General features: G+C 37.4%; 1 protein-coding gene across 5 annotated transcripts in view; it reads right to left on the bottom strand.

Annotated features, from left to right (window-relative positions):
- Nucleotides 1-19,462, bottom strand: part of GRIA2 (glutamate ionotropic receptor AMPA type subunit 2) — a 163,829-nt gene that overhangs the window by 34,598 nt on the left and 109,769 nt on the right. For all 5 annotated transcript variants that reach the window (XM_029235121.1, XM_029235120.1, XM_029235122.1 and 2 more), the window contains exons 7-12: nucleotides 11,729-11,896; nucleotides 11,366-11,470; nucleotides 10,577-10,687; nucleotides 8,857-9,063; nucleotides 7,994-8,364; nucleotides 3,276-3,474 (exon numbers count right to left, since the gene is read on the bottom strand). In XM_029235121.1, the coding sequence (XP_029090954.1) occupies nucleotides 3,276-3,474; nucleotides 7,994-8,364; nucleotides 8,857-9,063; nucleotides 10,577-10,687; nucleotides 11,366-11,470; nucleotides 11,729-11,896 (1,161 nt within the window). The remainder of the gene's footprint in view (nucleotides 1-3,275; nucleotides 3,475-7,993; nucleotides 8,365-8,856; nucleotides 9,064-10,576; nucleotides 10,688-11,365; nucleotides 11,471-11,728; nucleotides 11,897-19,462) is intronic.

Here is a 19,462-nt window from a genome sequence, read left to right as displayed (position 1 = left end):
CCTTTATAATGTCTATGAATTAGCTTCATCTCATCCAATACGTTTAGAATAACACTCTATAGGAGAAATTCTTTTTTTTACAAAAAGGAATTTCTTACTCAATTTCCATATACTAAAGCAATAAACTCTGTGGGGAAAGGTATGAGATGCGATGGCTACTGCTGCAAGCCAGAGTATCTCTGAAAACACCTCTGAGAGTCAGAAGCAAAATTAACATTGCCCTCACTATTGTCACCGTGGTAGCCAATTATCCAACATTAATACAGTTAGAAAAACTATTCAAAATTACTCAATTTAGCAGCACCTTTTTATTTAATCCAACTTTTAAAGAAACATACCTTTTGTACATACTTTCCCAAATCACAGCCATGCCGTGTTTTAATGGTGGGATTAACAGGCATGCTCCTATTCACTTTGGCGATGTGTGCTCTTCCATTAGCCTCCCTTCACTGGTACAAACAGAATGAACAGTGTGGCTTTTAAGTACTTTTGAGCCCACACCTTCCTTCTCTAGATAAGGAGTAGCTGACTGCTGTGCTATAGCACTGAGACCTAGCCAAGGTCATGCATCAACAATTCCTTTTGAAGGTATATTGAGAGGAACTGTGAGGCCCTGTCTGGATTTCCACCACTATAATCCTCTAACATGACATACGCCAACACGGAGGTGACCGAAACACAGCAGGAGAGCAGCAAAGTAAATCCGGAGGAAGGAAGGAAAAACAGTGTACAGAAAGCACTCTTTAGGAGTAAAAGTCCTCAGCACACTTGTTATCTGCTAGAATTTTGTCAAGTCCTCACATTTATCCGAGCTTAAATTTAATAACACACAACATGCAAACAAAAGTGATCGCCCCAACTATCAGACAGAAATACTGTGAGATTCAGAGATGACGCACAAGAAACTGCTTTGGGAAACTATACGCATAAAGGTTATCAGGTTGCCTAAATACTCACATCACTTCTCTATTATTCTAGGGAAGGAAAGCACCACAATCCTATACAGGCGAGTGGCACCCCACAGATATGTCAGCGTGTGTGCACGCGCGCATGTGTGTTTGTGTGTGTGTGTGTGCGCTGCACGTGGGGACCATGGTCTCCATGGGGTTACTGAGCTGAAACACAAGAGTAGCAGCATCCTTTGCCCAGAGTCACACAGCCTTCTCACCCTGTCTCCTGGGGAATTTGCATATTCTAATCATGAAATCTCGGCATCCCGCTGATTACGGCGCGCGTTTCTATGATCGAGTTCAGGTACACTGAAAAGCTCCGAGATCCTGAAAGTGCAGTCGATGAGAATAGTTGGTCCTCTTGTTGTCCAAACAAGCTAACGAGAGTAACTCTCAACAGACAGTGTCTGGAAACAATTACGGTTATTTTCGTCAATATAAGGAGCACTACGTAAACCATACGATCTAACAAGTCTCTGCCTCATTCATAGGGCTCATTTACTTCAAGAGCGCGGAATACCAATAAAATATACCAGTAAATATACCAGTAAAATAAATATATATACCAGTAAATAAATATATACCAGTAAATATACCAGTAAATATATTTATACCAGTAAATATATACCAGTAAAATAAATATATATACCAGTAAATAATATACCAGTAAAATATACCAATAAATATACCGGTAAAATATACCAGTAAAATAAATATACCGGTAAAATATACCAGTAAAATAAAAGCAAGCCCTATCGGGACACAAACAATTTAAAAATGTTTCAAAATACACTTCTAATTGAGAATCATGCGATATTCTAATCTATTTTAATAGGTCCATTGTTATGATCAGGCTAGAGCACTGTGTTATATTAAGAGTATTGCAACTATTTTCAGAAGTAGCAGTAAATTGTCATTAGTAACAAATCTGCATTACAGCGTTCATACGCAGCATCAAAGTCAAAGTACCGCTGACAGACGGGCCACACATCTCGGCTTACGTCGCGGTACCTAGTGGAGGAGTCAAGGTCCTGCCCAAGTTATTTTCCGTTGTCAGCCGTCTGACAACACCACTTTTTCTCCCGTGATATCTGGAGCACAACTGATGTGATTCGGAAAAGAGACCAGTGGCAATGCAGAAGGAGACGGTCTTCAAATTACAGTCTACTACTTCAACTGGAAGTTGAAAGTCCTAATCCTAATGCAGAAGTAAACTGGCCTGGATCTCACTCAAAGTTAGGTACACCCAAAGATGGATCATCAGAGATCATCATATGGTCCGTATTTGGCTTAATGTCAATACCAAAGTTTATCTGCTATATTTAGGCATTTTAACAGAATGAGTTCTTACAGAGAGATAATAGTATAATGAAAGAAAGTTATACCAACATCAGCCTCTGGACTGGTGCCCATAAACAGAGACCATAATAAGGCCACAGATCTTTTAAAAACTAAAATACGTTTAATGGACACGTTGTAATTACGATTCCCATTTTAAAAGTCGAGAAGTTGAAGGCCTTTGTTAGCCTTTTCTTGGAGGGTTTAACAGAAAGTTTGGAATTTCCACATATGAACACAATCTGTTTCCTGACTTAGAATTAACATAACGGATTGGAAAGTGAGTTTTCAACTGTAAATTATGTAAGATAGATGGAAGTCATGCTTTAACATAAAACAAAACACAACATCCTTTTCTTTTAAAAATAATCACCTAAATTTAACTATACTTTGCTTCAATTTTGTTCCAAAAAGACAATCAACTTTTTTAAAAAACTAGATTTCTTTGCAACAAAGTGTTTTTCTCCGAAGGAGTCAGGAATCAAACAAAAGGATAGAGATAGTGCTAAGTATAGCGGTAGGGAAGGGAGCGGGGTAGAGTCAAGGTTAAAAACAGACATAGAAAACAAACTTATGGTTACCAAAGGGGAAAGGGCAGGTGGGATAAATTAGGAGGTTGGAATTAACATACACTCTACTCTCTACTATATATAAAATAGACAACCAACAAAGACCTACTGTATAGCACAGGGAACTCTACTCAATATTCTGTCATAAGCTAAATGGGAAAAGAATTTGCAAAAGAATAAATTATATGTATCTGTATAACTGAATCACTTTGCTGCACAACTGAAAGTAACACAACAGTGTACATCAGCTATAGTCCAATATAAGATAAAAATTAAAAAAAAACAGAAATAGAATTAGAGACAGGGATGGAAATTACTTGCGCATAGCACTTTTGTGTAGACCATGGGAGGAGGGGCAAGGGGGCACAAAGTTTAATTACAAGAACAAAATCAGAAGTTAGGAAGCAGAATCTCTTACCCTGAAAAATTCCTTAGTGGAGCCAGAGTCTAATGTTCCATAAGCAATTTCTGTTTGCTTAGAAAGATCCTCCGCACTTTCAATGGGAGACACCATCCTCTCTACGGTCAGGAAGGCAGCTAAGTTAGCCGTGTAGGAGGAGATTATGATCAGGGTAAAGAACCACCAAACTCCTCCAACAATGCGCCCAGACAGGGATCTGATAACAAGTACGAAATGGATTTGTAAAGCGAAATGAATGACCTCATAAGAAAACAAGTTAGCAGTATTATGCAAATATCGATTTATAGGGAAATATTTAACTTTATACTTTTCAATATATCTGCTAGTTGATGATACTTGAAATTATTAAACCTTCTGAGCAAGGAGTACAGATTTGCTAGATTTGATGAGACATCCAGAGGCAGAACTTCAGATTCCTGAGATTATTTCATAGATATCATGGCCAAATAGTTTATGGTATGAAATATCGTAACAATCAATTTCAAGAAATGTGCAAATAATCTATCCAATGCTCATACTACTTTATCCACTCATGACATAAGTAAACGAACAATAGAATCTAAGATCAACAGCAAAACTCAGAACAACTTGACAAACAAAATCAAATATCAAAAATAAAAGAGTATGTACCACAGATGTGGCTTTAAACACCGAAGAAACCCTCCTTTTAATCCAGCCAATGAAGTTCCAAAACCCTCAAAAAAGGTCCAAAATTTCATTAGGTATTTCTTTTTGTGCAGAAACATAGGTTTTAGATACAGTACAAGATAAAAATGGAAAATAGTGATACTATAAACAAAGTATGACACAAAATATTATTCTTAATGAATAAAACTCTGATGCTTCAGGGCATGGACAGCTATGACCCTGTTCCTTTGTGCCTCCTGCTTAAGAAAAAAAAAGAAAACTCAAGGAGAAAAAATTAGACATGTAAAACTTTGCCAAGATATAAATTCCTAGTCTGAAACATAATAACAATATTTCTGTAACCATAAATTCTTACTTAAAATGCTTTTCAAAAGCTTAATTGATTCCCAGTAATTTACTGGTAGATAAACCCTAGGTAGATAAATGTAGACATGTAGATACAGAAAGAGATATATAGGGTATTATTTGGTAAGATTTGGTGGGGTTCTACATATAATGGTATTTGAGTAGTATTAACACACCAGTATAATAACTTTTTCTTTTTTGTTAATAACTCTGTTATGCCTAAAAATTAAACCCTCTACAGTGAAGAGGTAACACTTCTAAAAATTTAAATCATGAAAATGTGCCAATTTATGACCTAAACTAAACCTCCTGACAATTAATAACAAGAAATATTTTTGATGAAACATAGATACTACATCAAATTATTGGGTCGTATTTGTAGAATAAACTACTCAAGCAGTCAAGAAAAGGGGTGAAGCTAAAAGTAAAGATTTTTTAGATGAAAACATCTGCAGCTAAAATAAAAAAGAGAGAGAGCACACAAGCAATGAAAAAATAATAATATAATTAAGAGCCTTTACCAGTCTCTAAGAGTTGCAAAGAATGAAACAAATATGATAGAATGGAAAAAAGTTAAACAAGCCTCACTTATATTCTGAAAAGGATATTAAATACATTTTGATTTTGGAAAAACCCTATGTAGACACAGCCACTCTCAAAATGTTCACTATTTATTCCATCACAATGGAAGGTGTCATTATATGACATGTAACCTATATTGAAGAGGGCAGATTCAGTATCTGACTTCTCACAGCCCTTAAAACAAAACGGATTGCATGGTAATTGCTTTTGATACTATACATCTCAGGTTTATTTGTAATATATTTGAGAATCATTTTTATAAGTCATTCTGTCCTAGTTGTAAATTTAATTAAATATGCCAGTTTATTTACAGTGTGTGAGATAACCCCCAAATTTATTCGACTTGTGCATCAGTGAAAACAAAATTCTTGAGCAATTTATTATTTACTTGTAAGTGTTTTCAAAGGATCAATTATGATTCTGAATGAGTTCCTGAGAAATTTTATGCAGATGAGCAAATTCAATATTATGTTTCATGGTGACAGACAAAAATGTTTTTCTAATTAAAAATAAAACTTTCATCTCTCAGTGTCTGCACTAACGGAGCAAATAAATGCACATATTCTGCCATTTCTTTTAAATTTCTATTAAATAATTATTTTAAGAATGAAATTTTTTAATCATTTTAATCCTTTAAGGATATTGGGGGGAAAAAAAGGAAAAAGAAGAAGAAAACCAGAGAATAAGAGTCAACTTTACAACATTTTGCTCTCACAATTCTGTGGTCCTAGTCTCCACAAAACTACAGTTAACATATTCTAAACTTAATTTCAGGCAATGACCAATTCACTTCAATAAACCATTCTATATTAAAATTTAAATGTGTTCTACTCATATAAATACTAGAGTTCCATACCATATTTTACTTGGAAAAAGTTGATAAATATCGTTTAAAATATATAAAGGGCATCTCTAAAGTGATCTGTGGATTTCATACATTATTATTAAGTTTTTTTAGGTACTAAGCTGCTCTATTCTTTCCTAATCTAGAGTTACCATCATTGCATTCTAAAAAATGATAGTTTGGTTCATTTAAAAAACTCCTTGAATTTCCCAATATTAGGTAGTAAGTTCAATTGGTAAATGCACATATACCATAAAGTGAAAGATACATATGCTTGAAAATTTTAATAAAGTGAATTTTGCTTATATATATATATGTATATATCTATTCATATATATTCTGTGGCCAAAAAATGCTAACAAGGAAAAATATGCTATCTAAAATTGATACATCTTACCAGGAAATAAAAATGATTACATGTGGAAGTTTAGTGGGTCATGACTCATGAATGAAATCACAAATGAAGAAAAAAGATAATATTTTAGGAAGCAGGCTTGTTGAAAATTAGAATGTCACTATGTCATGGTGGACCCTGGGAAAACACAGATTGTTAAATGTCCCTTGTGCCCCAGCTCCTATGTGTCAATATGTTTTCTGCTCCTAGACAAGCACTGGAGGCCAAAACCTTCAGAGCCCTGGTGCATGAGGAGCGGGGCAAACAAACCTGGGTCCATCGATGGGAACCCAGGTCGTTATGTCCTGTGTCCTAAGGAACCTTCACATGCTTCTCCTGCTTATTCAAAAGGCAGAGCGTAGTTTGTGGAACCCTAGGATAACTGCCTGATATCTCAGGACTATGGTAACATCATACTTCAAGAGCCTTCTTAACAAAGATGAATCACTTCATTATTATTATGAGCCACAGTGTTCTCTGAGATTCCAATCTGGTTAGTATTTTCCTCCTTCATCATTAGAAACTTCTCTTTATGCCTTTAAGTTCAATCAGATCAACTATAGAGATGAAACTATGAATCTTTTATGTTTTGTCAGAAGTCATAATTATATATATATATAGTATGTAATAATTATTATTATATGCTATACATTAAAATTATATATCTCTATATATATGCAATGCAAGTACCATTGATATAGTTCTAATTTAGTGCAGTTCCATAGAGAAGCCACAGGGAATTTGATGGAATTAAGATTGTTCAGGTCCGTAAAATTCATAAGAATGTGCCCTGCTATCTGAGAAGTAGGTCACTGATAATTTCTGCATACATGATATAGTCCCTTTATCTTGATGGGTGTAGTATACAGAAAAGATCGCGGAAGATACAAAATTTTGAGCTTCACATATAGGTTTTTGAAATTAATCACTTCTTATCCCCAAAGTGCTCAAAAACTAACAATAATGAAATAGTATTTAAGAAGCCATTGCCTCTGGTAGTTATTAAGATACCCATAGACTCAAAGGAGGGTAATTGAGCCCAAATTAAAATGTGCCGGTAGATCGATAATCATATAGGCTTTAAATGTGAAAGCAACCTCATTAGGAAAAGTAGGATTTATTCCTCTGAAGAACCAGACATGGCTATCATTCTTAATCATGTACGTGACATGAATAAAGGCAATGTGTGTTTTGTGATACATTCATTATATTTAGGCATTCTAGGGCAGGAATTAAAATATTATGATGAGAATAGGGATGTATGAATTTATTGCATCCTGTATGTGTATTGCTATTCAATATGGCACAAGCGTTTGTAACAATCAGCCATCATTATTACCCACCTATATATTTCTAGATACTTGGAAAATATATTATCATACATTCTTTTTAACCCAGCAACCTAACCTTTTAAAAAAACACAAATTTTACAAATACCTCTCTCATGTCATTTCCATGAGCTAATAATAGGGGGGAAGAAAAAAGAGAGAGAGATGAGATGTGTGCAAATGGAGTTTTGTCGCTTTTGTAGTTAGTAAGTAATGTTGCCCATTTTCCCATATACAGGTCTGTGGATCAACACACAGATGACTGTAAAATGAGAATATGCAGCAAAAACACGGTACCCCTCCAAGAAGGCATGGAATGATAGGAACCTTATGCATTTTATAGCCTCTCCATGGTGTGTATAATCTCACCAGGGAAATATAGGATCAACGTTCAAAGAACATTGCTCAAATATTTCACAGGCTTACGCCGACGGTAAGAGTCTGTCCTTACGAGTCTTACACTGCTTGGACAGGTAGTCGGCTGCTGCTAACTTCTTTACAGTGAATTCATAAACACCATGAATGTCCACTCGAGACCTAAAATGCACAAAGTTGAAGCGGGTGAGTAACCAACCTTGGCGAAATATCGCATCCTTGCTGCATAAAGGCACCCAAGGAAAACCAGAGACTATTAAAAATCCCAAATTCATTAGTTGATTCACTACTTTGTGTTTCTCTTCCATCTTCAAACTCCTCAGTGTGCCACTCGTAGGGGCTAAATCTGCTGACCAGGAATAAAACTACACTGACCCCTATGTAGGCAAAAACAATGCACATCCAGATCTCATAGGCTAAAGGATCAAGAAATGAAAACACTCCTGGTTTGGACTTCTGAGGCTTCTTGATCATGATTGATATCCCGAGGCTCATAAAGGGCTTTGAGAAATCGATCACCTCCTCTCTCACAAGGGTGATGGTTAATGGAGCAATTGCAATGTCAGCTTTCTGTAAGGGAAACAAAGGAAAATAATAGAACCAGGAGTCACGGTCAGAGAGGAATCGTGGTTACGTTATTTGATCAAAGGGAAGGGAAGGACATCAGGAAACTTGGGAATAATCATTTCCCTGGTGGAATCCCAGTAAATACTTAACAGAAGAAAAGCAATTAGTTCCCCAAATATCCCTCCTGTTTATAAACACAGAGTACACCCTTCTGGCTTGATTATGGTAACTACATCTGCCTCTATGCCTTGGCAATCTCTGAACAATGCATATGGCCCATAGGCTTCAAGACAGGTGAGATGCCTGTCTCCATCTGCATATTTGCTTCTAACTTCATCCTTCATCTTCAAATGTGCACAAGGAAATAACACAGCATTCCTAGAGCAATGTGGGAAACCCACAATCTCAGACATTGGTACTTTGCATGGAAGGCAAGCATTCTCTCAACAAGAGTTCAAACGTAATGACTTTACCTTTGAGAAGCACAGTACTTACCCCATATACAAGTTCTCCAACCATCCCATTCCAAATTTTCGTGTCTGCATCCCTGGCCCCATACTTGCCATCCCCAACAATGGTCAACTTGTACTTGAACCCACAATGCTTGGCTATTTCTGCAGCCAAGTCAACACAGTAGCCCTCGTAGCGCTCATTGCCTTCAAGCATTTCATGATTTTTCTTCATCATAACATATGGAGATTCCTATATGGAAAGAAAGTGCTCTAGTTGACCAAAACAACTGTGTTACTGGTCTACTCGCATCCACTCAAATCTTCTGGTTTAATTATTACCTGTAAGCCAGAGATGTTGTAGAATACAGATAGTGGAAAATATGACTGGGAAAAAATTAAGCATAATGCTTCTGATCAAAGGTCCTCATCTATCTTTCATTATATTTCATGCACATGGCTGGCACCTGGCCATACCAAAGTAAACAAGAGACTCAAAAGCACAAACTGTTAGTATGTCCCCTTGTAGTGTTTGTAATCCTAGTATTTAGAGAGGAATCATGTGGTTTAACATCTGTTTTAGTCAACTCTGGATCCACCACTCTCTTATTCTAAGTTAGGGCTCCCCTGACTCCAAAGAACCAGCATTAACCCAAAACCCTGTGCCACTACGAGTTCGAGGATAAGGATCTTGTGGAAATCAGGTCCATGATCAGTGATGCCCAGACTCAAAGAGTCGTTGCCATAGTGAGGTATGGAATCTACCCTCTCAGACTTGAGAGCTCACTTGCTCTTTGAGATAGAATATCCTAGAATTACGCTACACGGATAGCTAGGGAGTAGCATCCCCCCTATGAACACCATAAAAAGGAAGCAAGAAAACATGACTCAACGCCAGCCCCCAACTTTTCTCCACTGGAAAGTGGCACTGAGGATATTTGGGGTTCAGTGAGATACCTCCTCTCAGTGGCATGATTCAGGCAAAAATCCTCAAACATCTAGCTTACATTTAAGACTTTTCCAAGTGCCAACCAGTGTTCTTATCCAAATCCCTTATTAACCTATGTCTTCTTCTCAATATCGTTACCATAATGAATCTCACAAATTCACTACATCACAACTTAGTAAAATGAAATCAGACTGCTTGCTGCAAAATCACGTATTTCCTCCATTTCATTTCCCCAACAGCCTCTTGTCATAATCGACATCTGCCGTCCATCTATCCAAAGCCTCGACGTTCAGGATCCAGTTCAATTTTGTCTCATCCAGCCAATACACATCCACTTAGCACTAGCTATGTGCCAACTACTGTGTTGAGACTCGGAGTTAAAAAGAAGGGAGATCACCCTTGTCTTTCAGGAGTCCACCTTTCCATACGAATATAGAGAAGTTGACAACATTATTAAACCATGTAACGAATGTAAGGACAGAATGGACCCAGAATCGTGTGGGAGTGGAAAGGTAAAACATGGGAGGAATACAAGGAAGGCTCTTCCAGGTCTTGCCCTAGGTGTTCACCCGTGTGAGCACCAGATTACCAATTATCTGCGGAGCCGAAGTTCAGTCCTGAAGAGGATAAGACGTATTCTGAGTGCCGTAGCTCGTGTTTGTGAGTCCTTCTGACAGAATAAGCATGCAGCGAATGACTAAAACATTCAAAAGCATCACTGTATCAGTTATTCTCCTAAACATAAGCAGCGATTCCAGTTGACAGATATTTTTCTTAAGAAAAATAACGTAGAACAGAGGCATAGGTAGCTAATTACCAAAATTGTAGTGACGACCACAGTCTTATTCTCCAGCCCAGAAGTATCGTTTCCAGAAGGGAGTTCGGTGAGAGTAACAACCATTTTGTCGACTTCGCTCCAGTAGCCGATCTGCAAAAGGGTACAGAAGGTGGGCACCTGGACATATGACATTCCTACTGGCAAAGCACTGAGTTATTTTCAAACCCATGTTTGAACCTGAAATTACACCTACACTAACTAGGCTTGTTCTAAACAGAGATGTACCTTTTATGCACGTGAATCTAATAGCAATAGAAAGAGACTATAAAAATAAACAAACAAAAACAGTTCTTAGAAACGGCTTGTCTCTTCATGTTCACTTTTCATACTCTCCAAGGGTAATTTGTGTGGGAGTGATCATATAGAAACATAAATAAAATCCAGACAATGGCATTTCAGCCATAACAGAAGAAAAAAAAATGTTGACTTGAACAGTTACATTCACACTTGCACCAGCTATGTTTGGTCTCCCGAACCATAATCTTTCAGGAACAGTGCTTTTTCTTCTCATTAAACTCTTTTTCTACCTCTGTCTAAAAAAAAAAGTATAACAGTTTTATTTATTATATCTTAAAATTACATTTCAGGGTTACTTACCAGAAATAAATAGAGTTTATTTAGAAAACATATTTTAAAATATATGTTTCTGAAAGTTGTTGAATCCAGCTATGTGAATATATGTCTCCAGGATTCTGGAAGATGAGGTGATGGGTTCACTAACTCACCTCCTCACACAGAGAGAATGCCTTCAATTCACTAATGATTTACCTTCCGTGGCCCATTCGTTTTGAGTTCCATGATGTTAATTGTATAATTTATTCTTTTTCCATTCTGGTCAAACTTGATATTTCCTGAGAGACCTTCAACCTGCACCTAATGAGGAAATGGGAAAGGAGCACAATTATAAATTCACTTCCACCAGATACAGAGTGGTTGACCAGATGACTCTCCCGGGATGCAAGTCAAGAAAACGACACTTATTAGGTTTCTGCTCTTCAACTTACCTTTGTGTAGTTAGGAAATAATACTCCCTCTTTATAAAACAGAAGAGATAAAACAAGAATGACTAATTCAGCAGGAAAAAATAGTGGCCATCGTTAAGTCACATTACAATCATTTTCAGTGACTGACCTGTTTGAGGGCCCTTTCTATTTCTACCCCTTGTCCCCAGGGCACAGCTGGGTTTGCCAGACAGTCTCCTGCATTCCCCCTTCGGGAGATTTCAATTCTCTGCTTCCGTAGGTTTCGAAAAGCTTCGGTCATCACTTGAACGGCGTCATAGGTCAGAGCAGAAGTATACTGAAAAGTACCACACACATTTCATAAGAATGGGAGAAAATTCAGAGGCTCACTGTACACTGGCAATCAAGATTCCAGTTGCCCACCATACACACCATACCAGGGTCCGAGAATTTAGGCACAATTTCTATCTCTAGAAACCTAAGAATGTAAGAGGAGTAGTATGGAATATTGGAACTATGGACTGTCCCTTCGATTCTAAACATTTTCAATTATATTAACGTCTCATCTATTTCAGATGAGACTTTTCATAATAATTGTGTTGATGTTTTCACTTTTGTTTTTTCTAACTAGTTTCTCATTAGAGCATCACTTTATGGCCTGACCTGGTGATATGGGAAATTATGAAATTAACAAATCAATATTTCTCCACTAATGAGAGATTCACCTGGCAATATGGAAAGAATACTGATCATTTTGGGGATCCTTAATCTCTAATTCCACCCTAGTGATGTGCATATATGTGTGCAGTGATCTTTTGAGTGTCTGTTTTTAAACTCTCCTAGGTGATTACGATACTCAATTAGAAGAACAGCCAAACTTCATGATTTCTAGGTCCCCTCAGGCTTCAATAATCTATGATAGTAGATTACAAGGTTACAAGCTTATGGTATTCAGATCCCAGTGGGGCAGCAGGATGATTTTAGGAGCCTGGGGCCTAGCAGAAGAAAACTACTATCAATACATGTGTACTAGGCACGGTCAGGGGCTGGATAAGTATTATTATGGCATGTGTATATACTGCCATTTATCTACGTTTGATGCTGCTGTCAATAATGATAAATCCCATTGTAACATAAAGGCTTTAATTACTGCTGAGGAAATTTCTGCTATTCAGTATTTTTCAGTCTTTAGGTAACAGAAGTACAGTGAAGCTGGGGAGAAAATGCCATATCATACTGATTTTGTGACACTAAAAGTTTTGACCACACATCCAAAACAGGACCTCAACATTTCCAAATAATCCTCCACTTTCTTCAGTAACTTGGTTCTTCCACGCTCAAAAGTGACTATTCTATACCTTCTTTTTATCTTCTCTATATACTTCTATACATTTCTCTTTCTCTCCTGCTGACTCCCCTGCCTTCCCGGTCGCCAGGAAAATAGAAGCCAACAGACAGAACCAGCTGACCTTTCCACCGAAAACTACCAAGCTCCACCTTCCCTCCGTCTCCGTCCTGAGCTGGCATCCCTTGAGGTGGCCGCTCCCCTTCTTCAGGACAGCCACTCCAGCCTCACACTGACTCCGCCCCTCATGCCCCTGAGGACGTTTTTTTATGCACTTATACTCTCAATATCCCGCATCAGCCTTTTTTCTCTATTGGATCATCTCTATTAGCAATTCTACTGCTCCAGTGTCTCCTACCACAAGTAAAAGAAGAAAACAATAGGTAGGTAGGTTTGATAGATAGGTGGGTGGTGATGATACATAGATAATAGACAGATTAGACAGATAGATATCGATAGACATAATAACTGCTTTTTAGGTCCATATCTCCTTCCAATTTCCACCATCTTTTTCTGTTTCCTTCACAAGAACATTTGTGAAGACAGATTTTCTAAATTTTCCATTTCACATCACCCTCCTTGCTCTCTTGAAGTGATCTCATTCAGTCCATGGCTTGAAATCGCATCCATTCACTCAAACATGACTTCCTCAGCAGTGTCCTTCCTGCCCAGCCCACCCAGTCACTCTCCTGCATGGGACCTTGTTCATCCCCTTCATAGTCTCTACCAGCATCTGAGTATCTTCTTCATGCATTCTTTGCCTACTTCATCTCTCCTCCCCAATAGAACAGTTACTCTAGGGAAGCAGAAAACTTACGTCACCACTGAATTCTCAGAGCCCAGGGCACAGTTGGAGGAAGGAAGGGAGGAAGGAAGGCCAGAGATCTTGATACTGATTCTATCTTTATGGGACTCACATTGCCTTCCAGTTCAGTGAAAAGATACATAAACAGATAATTGCAAAATATCATTAGAGTGTTATAAATCGGTCCAGTGGTGGATAGACGCGTGTGTTGTTTATTTTTAACATGAGAGCTGGTACAATAAAGCAAATGAGAAAGTAATTTATGTGGTATGAATTATCCTCTCCTCACATGCAGAAATTGTTCTGAGTTTTTAATGCTAAAAATGGTAATGTGAAGTTATCACTTAATCTTCGCATGAAATAGTTTAGTTGAATCAGTTTCATTTTATCCAATGAATGAATCAAATTTGATGGGAAATTTGGTAAGAAGAAAGAAGAAAAAGAAAATGATTTGAGCCCGCAGAGCTGTGATTGATGCTGTTAACTGTGATAAGATATTCACATTTACTGCTAAATTTTCTTAAGCAACGTCACTGCAGGCCTATTCGTGAGTCCTTCTTGACAAATCTAGAATAGCTCCTGGATGACTGCAGTTAAGTTTCCTGGAAATACCTCTACTAGATGGATCTAAATAAAACCCATCACTATTTTTTCCAAAATCTGCAACCTCTTCCTTCAAACTGTACATGCAAGATATTAGCAAAATATACTGTTACATATCCATTTAGGCAACTTATATTCTTGGATTGAAAATGTAATTTTCAATTACTGGGAACTTATCCTGAGAAAATATTCTCAAATACAGAGAATTTTCACACAAGCTATTCATTTCAGTATCATTTGTAATATGCAAAAATTAGAAGGAACCTAGATTTCTGAGAGTAAAGGAACGTTTAAAAACCATGCTTTCTGGGACTTCCCTGGCAGTCCAGTGGTTAAGACTTCTCCTTCCAGTGCAGGGGGTGTGGGTTCGATCCCTGGTTGAGGAGCTAATATCCCACATGATTCGCAGCCAAAACACCAAACCATTAAACAAAAGCGATATTGTAACAAATTCAGTAAAGACTTTAAAAATGGTCCACATCAAAAAAAAATTCTTAAATAAAAATACACTATGCTTTCTGCCTTGTGGAAGTATTATGTAGCCATTAAAAAGTTCTACTAATAACAATTTGTAACAATACAAATAATGTTAGCTATAAAATAAGTGAAAAACAGTATTACAACTAAAGTTTTTTCAACAAAAAGTGAGAGTAATAAACAATGGTTATATCCCTTCAACAAAAAAAGGAAAGAAAAATAAACAAAATCGTTAGAATAACAGGGAGGAAACATACATGATATTTCTTTTCCAAGTATTCTACAATAACCATGTACCTTTTTAAAAAAAACTGTATTATATCAAAAGTATTGTTTTAAGTCATATCTACTTAGGAAAAGGCTTCTTGGAGAAATGGAGATATCACATCAGCTTTTTCCTGCCTCACTTATATGACTGTCTCTATTCTCCTAGAGGAAAAGAAACCAATTAGTTTGTTTTCTTATACAGCAATCCATCCACTGCTAAACAGAAACCTGTACTGCAGTTTGTACCTGAGAGTAATGATCACAGTTAAAAGGCAGACTCTTCCTTGAGTTACCCTGCTCACATTACTATGAGAAATCTATAAAGCCATCTGCTAAATGTTTCAGAGGTCTATAAATGTTGGTGAACTACATGAAAAAATAAGATGGGGCTGAATGAACTAAAAGTATTTAAGTCCACGCAGTGTGTTATCATTATGACTCAGGGCATGAGCTCACTAAGAAGAAAAATCCTTCCAACCTTTTTCAAATGTTCAAATCTAATCAAGTCTCAAGCCTATTACCACTGTAAATTAAAAGTCACAATCATAGACACAATTCGGGGCTGAGAGAAAATCAACAGATTCTGTATCCGTACCTCCTTCTTGTTTATGTTCTGCATATGTGGCTCATTTATTTTTCTCAACAAATATATCACGTTTTTGATTGGACAGTTCAATATTTCAGTTTTATTCTACCATTCACTAAACTAGGTGTAAATTCATTTGAAGGGAACATGATGGTGATGTAAGATCTCCTTCTTCGAAAACAAATGCATCATCTCTGCCCTGATGCTCTGTGAAATCCCTCAGCTGAGTCGGAAATTTGTGTCTCACTGGGGACCATTATCTTCTGTGATGCTATATCACAATCACTCCTGTCCACACTTGAAGAAGAAATCTGGGAAGACGTTTTTATGGTCCATTTTCCAAATGTGCTTTTTATTCCATTTCAAATGTATCTTTATTGAGACTTACTTTTCAAAAATAAAATAAAATATGCATTTTAAACATGTTTGTTAGGCCCAATAGTGATCAGATATTATTCAATAATGCATTACTATAATCACTGATACCTGAAAGGGTAGTCTTACAGCCAAAAAAAAGAAAAAAAGAGGAGATGAAAAGGAGTTCTATATACATTTCAAATTTAATGAATATTCAAAGAGGATAAATGGGCTATAATATAAAATTTTATGGATCTTCATAATGATAGCACCTGTTCCGAAACATATGTTACCTGCACGGTGTGAAGATAGAAAAAGAAATGCCATTCAAAAAGGAAGTACTAGGCTTTAGCATTATCAAAGTGTTACAAAATTTCCTATGAATGGCCACGTTCCAAATATCCGTTGACACTTGAAATCGAACTGAGGATAGTTTAGAAAGCATGGAACACAGCACCTTCTGATTTCTATCAGGGCTGCCTCAAGTCCTGATTTTGCCATTTACAGCTCTGTTGCCTTGAGCCAGTTAACTAAAGCATCAGTGTCCAAAGTTTCTTATCGATAAAATAAGGAGAACAATGTCTGCTCTACATCATAGTAGTGCTGGAAAGGGAGGTGAGGGAGAAAGGAAGAATTCAGGTTGACCTAGTTCTCTACGAGCCAAACCTGAGTTGGATAGTTTCCTAGTAAGTCCTTTAAAAGAAAAGAAACAAAAACCTCTATGCAACAAATATTTTTATTCCAATTTTATAGGTGAAGACTGCAAGTTACAAGTTATGTTTTTCTCAGGGTCACAAAAATATGTGACAAAGGTGGAGGAATTTGAAGTAATGAGGGTGACTGACCTTCCTGGTTTGCCTGGGCCTGTCCCAGTTTTGGATCAGAAAGTCTGGAGTCCCAGGCACACTGGAACTGTTGGTCCCCTTATTTGGCAAATTCCACATCAAATGAATAAAGTTATAGGAAACGAGAAGCCGGATGAGTTGAAAAATATGCTAAAAATGCAAGTTATTAACCAGCATGTTTGCCTTCTTTTTTCCTTTTATTATGATCTAACTTGTTCAAAACTAGCTTATTTTTACAACATTTTGAAAACTGCCATCCTGATCTACAAGAGTCTCGGATCCAATAAGTTCAGGAGATGGTTCTCATGTTGGCATATTAAAGGCCCTGAGAAATACTGCAGTAACAATTCCAGTTTAACTTTGTTTGGTCAGCATTGCCCAAACTAATTACCATTTAAAATTTTTCCTTAACATCAATTACTCTCCATAAAACTAGCATTTGTGTAACATACTTTGGGCTGTAAGTTTTATAGACTGATACATTTTCCATAATCATTTTTAAAATAGCATCAATTATTTAGTTAAAATTATTATCAACAGAATGATATCTCCCTAGAGAATCTTACACAATATAACAATTCTCGTTTCTCCATTACAAAATCATCAACATAGTCAAAAATGATGAGCTCTAGGAAAAATAACTAAGCTTATAAGAAAATTTTAGAAAGTCTTTTTTTGTAAACTTCTTGGCAATGGCCTAGAATCAACTAAAGCCATAGAAGAGAAAAACATTATTATGAAATATACTATAAACTTAAAATTATTCACTTCTCTTCATTTCAAATTCAACTGAAGTCTAGCCTCTGGAAAAGACCTGTCTGTGATAAGGTCATCGTTAATTTCCTCTAAGCCTTTTGGACGTGTGACCTTTGTAGCTTCACTGCATAAAACTGCAAAATCTTCAGTAAGACTAAACGTCACTGGAGGAACAGGAACTCTCACTCATTGTCGGTGGAAACACAAAATGGTATATGGCTACTTGGGCAGACAGGTTGTTTCTTACAAAACTAAACAGACTCTTACCATATGATCAGCAATCACACTCCTTGGTGTTTACCCAAAGGAGCTGAAAGCATATGTCCACTCAAAAACCACCACACGGGTGCTCATAGCAGCTTCATTCGCAATTGCCAAAACTTGGAAGCAACCAAGATATTCTTCAATAAATGAGTGGATAACTAATTTGGGGCACATGCAGACAATGCAATAAGATCATCACTACAAAAGAGCAAGCTACCAAGCTTCGCAGACAAGGAGGGACTTTAAACGCAGATGACTAAGTGAAAGGAGCCCACCAGAAAAGGCTACAGACTATATAATTCCAACTATATGACCTTCTGGAAAAGGCAAAACTATGAAGACAGTAAAAACTACGGAGACAGTGGTTGCCAGGGGCTGGGGGGAGGGAAGGACGAATAGGTGAAGCCACCTTTAGAGCAGTGGAGATGCTCTGTCTGAAACTATAATAATGAAAGCATGTTACTGTCCATTTGTTCAAACCCGTAAAATGTATAACAAGAAGAGTGAACAGGAATGTAAACTGTAGACCTTTAGTAATTATGACGTGCCGATGAAGGCTCATCAATTCTAACACATGAATCACTCTGTGAGTGGAGTTGATATTGGAGGAGGCTGTGCAAGTGTAGGAGAAGAGGATATACGGGAAATGTCTGTACTTTCTGCCCAGTTTTGCTGCGAACCTAAACCTGCTCTACAAAAATAAAGTCTTAATTAGAAAGCTAATAAAAACTCAACATCTGGGCTTCCCTGGTGGTGCAGTGGTTGAGAGTCTGCCTGCCGATGCAGGGGACACGGGTTCGTGCCCCGGTCCGGGAAGATCCCACATGCCGCGGAGCGGCTGGGCCCGTGAGCCATGGCCGCTGAGCCTGCGCGTCCCGAGCCTGTGCTCCGCAGCGGGAGAGGCCGCAACGGTGAGGGGCCCGCGTACCGCAAAACAAAAACAAAAACAAAAACAAAAACAAAACTCAACATCTTTAGTAAGCACACAAGCTGTATCACATTTTCAAGGGGGAAAAGACAGCTCCACTGGCAGGAAACCACCATTAACATCCTTTTTTATCATTCTCTATGAATAATAAAAATAATTTTTAATACACTGGGGTGAAAGACTCTTGAATGTAAAAAGAATATATTAAAAACAACATATCTTTGCCTAACTTAGCCAGACTGGCTATTGACCCTGACTGAAAATCTTGCTTAAGGACCAAGACTTTTACATTCTGAAACTCTAGATTCACTTAGGGATTCAAATTTTCAGCTAAAACGAATCAGATTCATCAAGATAGAAAAAAGACACTCGAATCAACACAGTGCTTGGTTTTGATCCACCCTGAGAAGAGAAAAGGCTTCTCTTAGAGGCAGGTATTTTACCTGTTTGTTGCATAAGTTCCTCCCCCCGATGCTCCCCACTTCTTAGGCACCTTCTAACAGGTGAAAGTACCTTACTTTTTGTAGTCTATGAACAACAAAACCAATATTTTCCAGGGTAATTTAAGATTTGATTTCAGCAGAGGTGACCTGCTCAAAGTCACTACAATCTTTAAGAGACAGAGGAGCCTCTTGAGGGTCATAAATTTGGCAAAAATTAGAAATGTTAG

The sequence above is a fragment of the Monodon monoceros genome, unplaced genomic scaffold, assembly GCF_005190385.1.
Source record: "Monodon monoceros isolate NGI ecotype Baffin Bay Population unplaced genomic scaffold, NGI_Narwhal_1 Super_Scaffold_20, whole genome shotgun sequence".
Lineage (NCBI taxonomy): Eukaryota > Metazoa > Chordata > Mammalia > Artiodactyla > Monodontidae > Monodon > Monodon monoceros.
This window is presented reverse-complemented; position numbering and strand designations above follow the sequence as displayed.